This window comes from Chelon labrosus, assembly GCF_963514085.1.
Source record: "Chelon labrosus genome assembly, chromosome: 14".
NCBI lineage: Eukaryota > Metazoa > Chordata > Actinopteri > Mugiliformes > Mugilidae > Chelon > Chelon labrosus.
Genome location: NC_140347.1, coordinates 19,043,966 through 19,055,481, shown reverse-complemented (window position 1 = coordinate 19,055,481; position 11,516 = coordinate 19,043,966). Strand labels below are relative to the sequence as shown.

General features: G+C 40.8%; 1 protein-coding gene across 1 annotated transcript; it reads left to right on the top strand.

The window, feature by feature from the left end:
- The first annotated feature begins 3,008 nt into the window (after positions 1–3,008).
- On the top strand, positions 3,009–6,679 carry LOC311499839 (uncharacterized protein). Its single transcript, XM_084560976.1, has 3 exons — positions 3,009–5,392; positions 5,635–5,650; positions 5,748–6,679. Exons 1-3 carry the CDS (start codon positions 5,278–5,280, stop codon positions 5,935–5,937), a joined length of 321 nt encoding a protein of 106 aa, XP_084417102.1. The 5' UTR covers positions 3,009–5,277; the 3' UTR covers positions 5,938–6,679.
- Positions 6,680–11,516: the final 4,837 nt, after the last annotated feature.

The window sequence follows — 11,516 nt, the reverse complement described above, 5'->3', positions numbered from 1 at the left end:
CCAGGGCTCTGGATGCTCCATCCCACACACTTCTTCTTATGATATTGAAGCGCACAGTGCTGTCAATATTTACTCTAGATGAAATCTGCTCCATTATTCTCAAGTCATCTTTAAATCGCTGGAACAATAATAAACAATAAAACAAAGTCATTGTTAGTGTGAATGGCAGTAACTCACATACTAAACTATAATCCAACAACATCCACAAATTGTTATTAATATTGATTAAAAATCCATTTTCCATAAATGTTTTCGATGAGGTAAAGGGATAAGGGAAAGAGTTTTACTTTGTCCTTGCTTTTCCAGAAGTACTTAACCTACTGATATATATTGCACATAAAATGCAAAGAGCATGAGAAGAATTTACAACACTGAAAACCACCCTTCATCCAAAGAGGCACTGAAACCACTAAATCACACACATTGGCCTTCACACTTTGTATTGAAATGCACTTTTTGTGATTGGATTGCAATCAGATAGCGCTTGACCTCATTAAAGTACAGGTGTAAAAAAACTCAAAACGAGTCAAATTGAGGACGGATTTTTATTCGATCCAAACCAGGGCCGGAGTGGGACTCATTTTCAGCCCTGGAGTTTCATGCCTCAGACCGGCCCACTTAATGTTACGACCTATTATATTAAAATAATGTAATTATAACTTTACATGTTAAGCCTACAATAGCGCACTGTTCTCTAAAGCCTTGTAATTCCATGTATGTTTTCTAAAATAACTCCAATTCAGTGGAAGTAATGGTTGCTTCACAATGTGGATTTATTTCAACATTAGTGCAAATCTCCACCATTATTCTTTGCAACACAACATCCTATTGCACTGTTCTCTGCAAGTTTGTTATTCACAGTATAACATAACTTTCTAATGATGCCATTATCTTTTTTTCCTCTGCACAAGAATAGTTCAAAGAAACATGGCCAACCAAGACCAAGTTTGTGGCCAGTTATGTGGCGTCGCATCATACTATTATATAAATGACGTAACGTTAGGTTAGACAGGCTATACAACGCCACGCAATTCATTGACTTGATAGGCTAATTAATTAACTTGAACGGTGCAGGTAAAGTTGCATTTTGTTCAGCATCTTGTCTTACCCGTTTCATCATCCTCACTGGTCGTTTCAGACCGCGAGCACGTTTTATTGAAAAAGATGCCGATTTTTGCACATTTGGCTGCATCTGTCTCCTTTTCTATTTTTCATTTTGCAAACTCCCTTGCACTTCTGGTGCTGGAGCCAGCTCCAAACACCATTGACAGTGTGCGGTGTGCACAGACGTGTTACGTCAGGCTGCGTCTGCAAAAAAACAAAAGGAAAAGAGCTGCAAGTGGAGACGGCCCAGCGACAGCGGTAACAGCATACACATGCCCACTCAGTGCCATGACTGAACACCGGCCCAAAATAAATAAATAAATAAAAATAATAATTGAACACCGGCCCTCGCGGCCCGAAAGTCAGACCGGCCCACCGTTGTCCCGGTCCTCCCGATTAGCCACTCCGGGCCTGATCCAAACCACTTCTGGTTTCAGGTGGTCAGGGATGCATTGTTACGACATTGAACACAAGTGTAAATGCAAATGCATCTCGAATCCACATGCAACAACTCTGCAGGTGGAAACATGTTGTAAATGTGAGAAGTCCACCAGTATCTAGGTGATTGTTAATGGTTTTACAGATTGTTTATGTTCATGAAATGTTTATTAGGGATCTCACAACTTTTTTTGGTGTTTTGGTTCAGTTTATTTAGCTGAGAATTATTTCAGGTTGATGTGCTGTTGTTGTTGTTGATTCTCTCAGGCTGCAGTATTCATTTAGACAGTAACGTAGTAACTAACGAAGTAACATGATAGGATGCACTGCACGGTTTTCGCCACTAGGCTGCGCCTGTGATGAGACCAACTGCTCTGGTTCTGGGACGTTAGTGGGTTGCTATGGTAACGGAAGCAAGCAAGAGGACGGACTTTTTAGGAGCGGTAGAAAAAGATAGATAGGCAGCCCTGAGAGAATTAATTTAAATATTTTCACAGTGTTAAAATAAATTATTTTCAAGTGAACTACATGCCAGCGATCGCCTGTGTTTCCGGCTGCAACATACAAAAATTTAAAAAAAAAACAAAAAAAAACATTAAAACAGTCTGCTGCTGGAAATGTCTGTCAATGGGAAGGCGCATGATCGGATAGCAACTGGAGCTAGATGTGGACATACCAGGTGTAAATGTATGTGGTCAAGCGCTATCTGATTGCAATCTGATCACAAAAAAAACACATTTCGATACCAGGTGTAAAGGGGACTATACATACACATGAAATATAATGCATGTTATAGCACAGGTAATCTCCATTCAGAGAAGTTTTATACCATGATTTAAAAAAAAATAATAAAAATAGATCTATTGTATATTGTTGACAAAATGACCACAGAAATGACAGGATAACAGATAAAGAACAATAGGTTGCATCTTGCTTTTTGCTACTTGTCTCTAGGCTAGAAAATAAGTTGTTATCCTGGATTACAACACTTAGATTTTATATAATATCTTTTACTGACTTCTCACTTGCGCTGGAATCTAAAGACCTGGAAATAGCTTCCTGGAGATCAGGGTCATCAGAGAGGTATTCTTCCTCAATGGCGAACAGTTTTTTCCCATCCGCAGTGCGTCTGTTGAACAATGCCAAGCTCCCCCCCCATGAACACATCAAACCCATCCCACAATAAATGTTCTGGTGGAATATATATATATACTGTGTATATATTTTTTGTATTTTTGTATTTTTATATACCTGACAGCAAGTTCTATAGTTTCTGTATTTTCTTTTATTTTCTTTTATGGGTAACAACACCAAAGCAAATTCCTTGTATGTACAAACATGCTTGGCAATAAAGTCTTTTCTGATTCTGATTCTGATTCTTACTAATTGCAATTAAAAATTACTCCAGCTCTGCTCAACCTAAACCGTCTTGTTTTAAGCCAGTGGTGCACATATATTAACTGCAGAAGTCTTCAATAATAGACATTTATGTGCATTTGAGCGCATTCAACTGACAACAAAATTAACTTCCTCATGTAGATCACTGGTTTTCTGACCCAATCCTGTTGGAACTAGATGAACTAAACAGTTGATCCATGGTTGACCCTTCACTTCCTCTTCCCTCGGGTGTTCTGCTGTTGTGTTGGCGTTATCGCATTCACTGCTGAGAAGATCTTTTTACACAATTGCTGTGACGTGACATCTAACTGTGCAGTTCCTTTATATGGAAACCAAGATAGCCTGTTATTTTCCCGCAGAACATGACTTTGCAGAGTACGTTGACTAATACGATGTTTCTAAACAGTGACTAAAGAATGTGAATTCATCCCTGCCTAAATTCTAGGCATGGGAAGCTGAAGCAGCTGGCGCAAGAGGCGAAGCTGAAGCAGCAGGAGCGGCTGGAGCAGCTGGAGCAGCAGAAGCAGCAGGAGCAGCAGGAGCAGCTGGACAAACGCTCCTTCAAAAAGCTTTTTGACTAGTTTTCTCGGCTCGTGCTACTTTTGTTCGCGCACACTGCTCAAGAAAATGAGAATGAAATGTCATTCTGCAAGCTTTTAAGGCTTTGATTGGTTGGCCTAAACCTTTACTAACTGCAATTAAAGAGCATTATGAAAAGACACACATTCGTCTCTCTGTTGTCTTGATTTTACTGTGTTACTGAACATCGGAGGTTTCTGATCGTTGGTAAAATCTTTTTTTTTTCCATTTACACATGTAATAACGTTTAGTGCTATCTAATACATGTATAAGCATCAGTTTAACACAACAAAGTGAATGAATAAACAATGAAATAAGAATATCAGTAATCAGACAATATCAGTGCTAATATTGTAAATAGAACAAACTTTTCAGTTTTCTTGTGTTTGGACTGAAATGTGGATTTTCCTTCACCTGAGGGTTATGGTTATTAGGGGTCCATGCAAACGAAGTTGCAGGATCCCTATTGAGTTTGATGCAATTTTTATTATTATATTAATAATAATTTATCTTATTCTGCGTAGCTTAAGTGTCTGCCCAGGAAAAACTGCAAGGTCGAAAGGCATCAAACCTGGTAACTTGGTAGAAGTCCTAGCGTGTCACTTTATCAATACACATGCCTGCAGCTAGGTGGCACTATAATAAGCCAATTTACATTTTATCATTTTACGTTTATTTATCTCTAGAACCGTGTGCCCTAGAAACAAAATTCTTTCTCCCTCTGATTCCTTAGATAGCCCTGGTTCTAGCGGACTAGGCCACACTAATTTCCGCCCCCATTCTTTCACGCCATTTTGAAAAAATTACGCCTCTAATCAAAATCAACTCCTCCTAGCCCAATGGTTCCCAAACTTTTCACAGCCCGTACCCCTGCAGACATTAACATACCCAGCTGTGCAGCCAGCTCACTGAGATGCGTGGTTGTGTCATCTTTTACATTGTCATTCAAGGAGAGCTTATTTGCGCACATGAATTCGTGCAACAACGGAACGACCTCTGTTTTGTCGTTGTCGATGCAGTTTGACCAGAGGTTCAATTTCCTGATCATGGCCTCTACTTTATCTCTCACATTGAATATTGTTGCTGAAACTCCCTGTAAACTGAGATTCAGTTCATTCAAACGAGAAAAAATGTCACCCAGATAAGACAGGCATGTCAGAAACTCTTCATCATGTAAATTGCATTTGAGTCCTGGGTCCCAACCACTTAACATAACACGTCCACTCCAGCTCTGCTCAACCTAAACCGTCTTGTTTTAAGCCAGTGGTGCACATATATTAACTGCAGAAGTCTTCAATAATAGACATTTATGTGCATTTGAGCGCATTCAACTGACACCAAAATGAACTTCCTCACGTAGATCGCTGGTTTTCTGACCCAATCCTGTTGGAACTAGATGAACTAAACAGTTGATCCATGGTTGACCATTCACTTCCTCTTCCCTCGGGTCTCCTGCTGTTGCATTGGCGTTATCGCATTCACTGCTGACAAGATGTTTTTACACAATTGCTGTGACTTGACATCTAACTGTGCAGTTCCTTTTTATGGAAACTAAGTTAACCTGTCATTTTCCCGCATAACATGACTTTGCAGAGTACATTGACCAATACGATGTTTCTAAACAGCGACTAAAAAATGTGAATTCATCCCTGCCCTTATAAAACCACAAGAACCTCACAGCTGTCATACACACCACCTGCTCATCTCTCAGCTGCTCACTTTGACCTCTCGACTGGTGACTTGCTTCTCGTTTTCAGGATGAAGTTCGCCGCAGCGTTCCTCGTGCTGTCTCTCGTCGTTCTCATGGCTGATCCCGGGGAGGGTTATTGGTACCATTACCATCACCATCACCATTACCACGTCCATGTTCACGGTATCAGTCATTCATTTTATTGTGTTTTTTCGCAACAACTGAATGGAAAATATGCAAAATTTAAATTATATGCAAAAGTCTATGAAAACGTTACAACTTAAAAGTCTGCAGTGTGTTTTTCATGTAGCTAAATTATTAAAATATGTGCTAAATTTTATGTATTTTTTATCTCTTGCTTTTAACATTCTTAACATTTCACAAAGTTCAGCCTAATTGTTTTATTGTTTTATTTTATTCAACAGGCTATCACTACTATGGGTAAGGACTTCTCTCTACTGTATACATGAACAATTACTGAAGTTACAACAAAAAATGTAATCTCAGTAACAGCTTTTAATTATGGCCTAAATTCTAGGAACAGGAATCTGAAGCAGCTGGAGCAACAGGCAGAGCTGAAGCAGCAGGAGCAGCTGAAGCAGCTGGAGCAACAGGCAGAGCTGAAGCAGCAGGAGCAGCAGGAGCAGCTGAAGCAGCTGAAGCAGCAGAAGCAGCAGGAGCAGCAGGAGCAGCTGGACAAACGCTCCTTCAAAAAGCTTTTTGACTAGTTTTCTCGGCTCGTGCTACTTTTGTTCGCGCACACTGCTCAAGAAAATGAGAATGAAATGTCATTCTGCAAGCTTTTAAGGCTTTGATTGGTTGGCCTAAACCTTTACTAACTGCAATTAAAGAGCATTATGAAAAGACACGCATTCGTCTCTCTGTTGTCTTGATTTTACTGTGTTACTGAACATCGGAGGTTTCTGATCGTTGGTAAAATCTTTTTTTTTTCCATTTACACATGTAATAACGTTTAGTGCTATCTAATACATGTATAAGCATCAGTTTAACACAACAAAGTGAATGAATAAACAATGAAATAAGAATATCAGTAATCAGACAATATCAGTGCTAATATTGTAAATAGAACAAACTTTTCAGTTTTCTTGTGTTTGGACTGAAATGTGGATTTTCCTTCACCTGAGGGTTATGGTTATTAGGGGTCCATGCAAACGAAGTTGCAGGATCCCTATTGAGTTTGATGCAATTTTTATTATTATATTAATAATAATTTATCTTATTCTGCGTAGCTTAAGTGTCTGCCCAGGAAAAACTGCAAGGTCGAAAGGCATCAAACCTGGTAACTTGGTAGAAGTCCTAGCGTGTCACTTTATCAATACACATGCCTGCAGCTAGGTGGCACTATAATAAGCCAATTTACATTTTATCATTTTACGTTTATTTATCTCTGGAACCGTGTGCCCTAGAAACAAAATTCTTTCTCCCTCTGATTCCTTAGATAGCCCTGGTTCTAGCGGACTAGGCCACACTAATTTCCGCCCCCATTCTTTCACGCCATTTTGAAAAAATTACGCCTCTAATCAAAATCAACTCCTCCTAGCCCAATGGTTCCCAAACTTTTCACAGCCCGTACCCCTGCAGACATTAACATACCCAGCTGTGCAGCCAGCTCACTGAGATGCGTGGTTGTGTCATCTTTTACATTGTCATTCAAGGAGAGCTTATTTGCGCACATGAATTCGTGCAACAACGGAACGACCTCTGTTTTGTCGTTGTCGATGCAGTTTGACCAGAGGTTCAATTTCCTGATCATGGCCTCTACTTTATCTCTCACATTGAATATTGTTGCTGAAACTCCCTGTAAACTGAGATTCAGTTCATTCAAACGAGAAAAAATGTCACCCAGATAAGACAGGCATGTCAGAAACTCTTCATCATGTAAATTGCATTTGAGTCCTGGGTCCCAACCACTTAACATAACACGTCCACTCCAGCTCTGCTCAACCTAAACCGTCTTGTTTTAAGCCAGTGGTGCACATATATTAACTGCAGAAGTCTTCAATAATAGACATTTATGTGCATTTGAGCGCATTCAACTGACACCAAAATGAACTTCCTCACGTAGATCGCTGGTTTTCTGACCCAATCCTGTTGGAACTAGATGAACTAAACAGTTGATCCATGGTTGACCATTCACTTCCTCTTCCCTCGGGTCTCCTGCTGTTGCATTGGCGTTATCGCATTCACTGCTGACAAGATGTTTTTACACAATTGCTGTGACTTGACATCTAACTGTGCAGTTCCTTTTTATGGAAACTAAGTTAACCTGTCATTTTCCCGCATAACATGACTTTGCAGAGTACATTGACCAATACGATGTTTCTAAACAGCGACTAAAAAATGTGAATTCATACCTGCCCTTATAAAACCACAAGACCCTCACAGCCAGGTTTCCGGTTTAGCAGCGGCTAAGATGGCAGCTTAAGAGAGAATCTCTCCCGACTACTAGGATTTAAGTGCCTATTAACTTGACGAACTCGTTTTAAAACTGACGTAAAAGCATGGTTAAGGGCAAGACTCCATTGCAAGACAGGCAGAGGAAAGCCAAACTTGGGAAATTTGCACAGAACACCGAAACACACGGAAAACAGAGTCCGGAGTCGTCTCCAGCTAGCTGTAGCTCGCAGGCTAATGATAGCGGAGAGGAAGACGAAGCTAACATGGAGGCTAACCTGAAAACCATTCTCGCTGAGACAAAAGATTTCCGCCAAGACAATAAGCAACAACTCCAGGAAATCAAAGAAGAGATTAGCAAAACCAAAAAGAGACTCGACGAAGTAGAAGACCGTGTTTCAAACACGGAGGAGAGAATGCAGTCACTAGAAGAAGTGGCAGAGGAGCTGATAAAACTTCAAGCACACCTGGAGGAAAGACAGGATGACCAGGAGGGAAGATCCAGACGAAACAATATCAGAGTCTATTCCATTCCGGAGGGGTCAGAGAATGAGTCCTCATCAATGATAGAGTTTGTCGGAAAACTGCTGAAACATGGCTTGTCTCTGACGGAAGACGTGGATCTCCATATCGAACGGGCACACCGGGCACTTGGACCCGTACCGAGAGAAGGAGCACCTCCGAGATCCATAATTATTAAATTTCTGAGCTACAAGACAAAAGAGGAAATTCTACGAACAGCGTGGCAGAAAAAGGGCTTCATGTGGAAAAATAAACAAATGAATCTGGACAATGACTATGCACCGGGGGTGCTGAAGAAAAGGCAACAGTATATGGAAGCTAAGAGGGTTCTGAAGGAAAAAGGGATCCGCTTTCAGACACCCTTCCCGGCCAGACTTAGAGTTTTTTACGCGGAAGGGCCGCGCACCTACAACACGGCCGAGGAAGCAACGAAGGAAATGGCAGAGAAGGGGCTGCCGGTCACGGTGCTGAAACCACCCGAGACGCTGCTGGAGCGGATCCGGAGGCTGTCATGGTCGCACGCATACACGCCGGGATCCGACAGTTAAAGATAAGCTCCAGAGATTCACCTGGGATCCGGTGCAGAGAGGTCAAGATATGGCCGAGTAGAAAATGATCACGCAAGTACTATTTAAAAGAAGTTCGACTAGATTTGGACGTTATTGACTTATGCTCGGACATTATCCAGCTGTCTTTGAGAAGCAGAAACTCGCTCCTCACTTCTGTGTTGTCTAATGAACGAGTGTAAGACTCTTAAATTAATGATAATGCAAAGCACCCCCACTGCCAGAAAGAATGTTTAAAGCAGTAATTCACATATTTTGATATTCTAGGCTTATGTTTGGAAGAGACAGAATTATTTTCCATGTGACACACATAATTTTATACCTCAAAGTGAAGTATATAGGTGGGAGAGTGTAAAGGTTATTACAGTTTTTCTCAGTCGCTTTGGTGCTTTTCTCAGATCAGAATGAAAATTCTCATAACTATTAGTTCAACCTCCACAACATTTAGTCATTTGTGCACATCATAGTAGCAATTTCTCCTTCCTCTGAACAAATTGCCAATGCTTTTGGACATGTATCAGTTGCTTTCATACAATTCTCTGCTGTTTTATAACATTATCATTTGCTTTTGTCATGTCAGTCAAAATGAACTACACTTATGAATGCTGAATAGTCGTTCCCAATAAAACTAATAGTCTTCATTTCATTGCTTGAGTCATTACATACAAAATTGTTGAACTAGTTATCAAATTCTGTCAAGCAAATTTTATACCTTTCTTTATCATTTTTTCCTGGAAATGTCCCCTAAATTGAACAATTGCTCTCAGGTGAACTTCAGCTTTCACTCACAAGGAGGTGTGTGAAGTATTAGTTGTGACCAATGACAAGCCACTTGTTCACAGTCACTCAGGGATGAATCCAATGAACCCTCACTTGGCAAGCATATATGAACCGAGCAGGACATAGTGTGTACCATTTCTACAATTCTGTGACACAGAAATGGAAGGTCAGTATTGTGGAAGAGGGGTGAGGATGCGGGGGGGAAGGGGAAGGGGAAGGGGACAAAACAGGGGAAGAGGGAGAAGAGGCCAAATACATAGGCAGATTCCTGATGAAATTAGGGCTACACTTGTGGACCATGTTGTCAACCACGGCCTCACAATGGCTGAGGCTGGTCGGAGGGTGCAACCAAATGTTGGAAGAACCACTGTGAGTTCAATCATTCAAACATTTCGTAGGGAGAACAGGTATGTATAGTATTGGACAGTAATTCAACATCTCATAATATCTCATGTTTACTGTACATCACTGTAATTTTACCCTGCACCACATAGGATTGAAAGACAACCTTGCAGAGGTGGAAGAGGGCCCCTTTTTACCCCGCAGCAAGAGGAAGCCATTTGTGCAATGGTGATTGCAAACAATGCAATAACGTTGAAAGATATTCAAAGCACTGTCATAGAGGATAACAATGTATTTGGCAATATTGAATCTGTCAATTGCAACAATTGACAGAGTGCTCAAGAGAAATGAAATGCGCATGAAACAATTGTACAAAGTGCCATTTGAACGGAACAGTGAAAGAGTGAAGGAGAGCCGTCACCAGTATGTACAGGTAAAACATGTCTTTTATTTTTACTCTAATGTTCAGCACTGTAAACTGTTTTACTTTGTGTAGTTTCATGCAGTACACTAGCAATTCTATATATGTATTCACAGAACATACTGTACAATATGTTTTCCAAAATGCTCTCTCTCTCTAAAGCGTGTACTGGAGCTGGAATCCAGGGAACCACTGCACACATTCATATACGTTGATGAGGCGGGTTTTTCAATCTGGCCAAAGGTAGAAGGCGTGGAAGAAATCGCATTGGACAGAGAGCAACCACTGATGTCCCAGGCCAACGCAGAGGGAATATTACAATGTGTGCAGCCATCTCAGACAATGGCGTCCTCACCCATATCCCCCTTCTTGGTCCATATAATACACAACATCTGCTGACTTTTTTAGACACTCTTTACAGGGACATAGTCCCTGAGAATGAGAAGGGTGGAGGCCAACTCAACAAGTATGTTGTTGTGTGGGATAATGTCTGTTTTCACCACTCACATCTGGTCAGACAGTGGTTTGCAGCACATGACAGGATGCTGGTCGAATATCTCCCTCCCTACTCTCCATTCCTTAATCCGATAGAGGAGTTTTTCTCTGCCTGGAGGTGGAAGGTTTATGACCGGCGTCCACATGTGCAAATGGCCCTGCTAGCAGCCATGGATGCAGCATGTGATGACATCACAGCAGAGTCATGCAGAGGGTGGATTCGCCACTCCAGGAGATACTTTCCTCGCTGCATTGCAAGAGATGATATCCGTTGTGATGTCGATGAAAATATGTGGCCAGACAGACAGGAACGTCTGGATGTGCCAGAATGATTTACCTATGTTCAGTTACAATATGTTCTGTTATATTGTTCATTTGTGCACAGCTCTACCAAAAGGGTGTTTCTTATGTTTGTTCTAAATAAGTGACTGTAGTGTATTTTTCTTTTGCACAATGCTGTAGAATTGCATATATACAGTAAAAATGTGAAACATACGTATTCAGTGTCTTGTACTCACTTACTCCCCTAACTACAGCAATGTGTAACTTTACTGTAGTTTTCAAATGGCTGTACAAGTAGTGTATAGTGCTGTCTTGAGCATTTTCAGGTAGTGTCACCGAGTTCTGACCTTTTTTTTACATTGGAAAACACTGAGAGAATAAACTGTCATAATGAAAACATGACAAAGCCATTTGACTATCATGTTCATAAACAATGGTGTCAAGACTTCTGATTTTGATGACCCTGGCAGTTTCATTGACATGA

Bases quoted from the DNA above. Each gene is read 5' to 3' on its own strand.
- LOC311499839 (XM_084560976.1), top strand. From the start codon at position 5,278: ATGAAGTTCGCCGCAGCGTTCCTCGTGCTGTCTCTCGTCGTTCTCATG.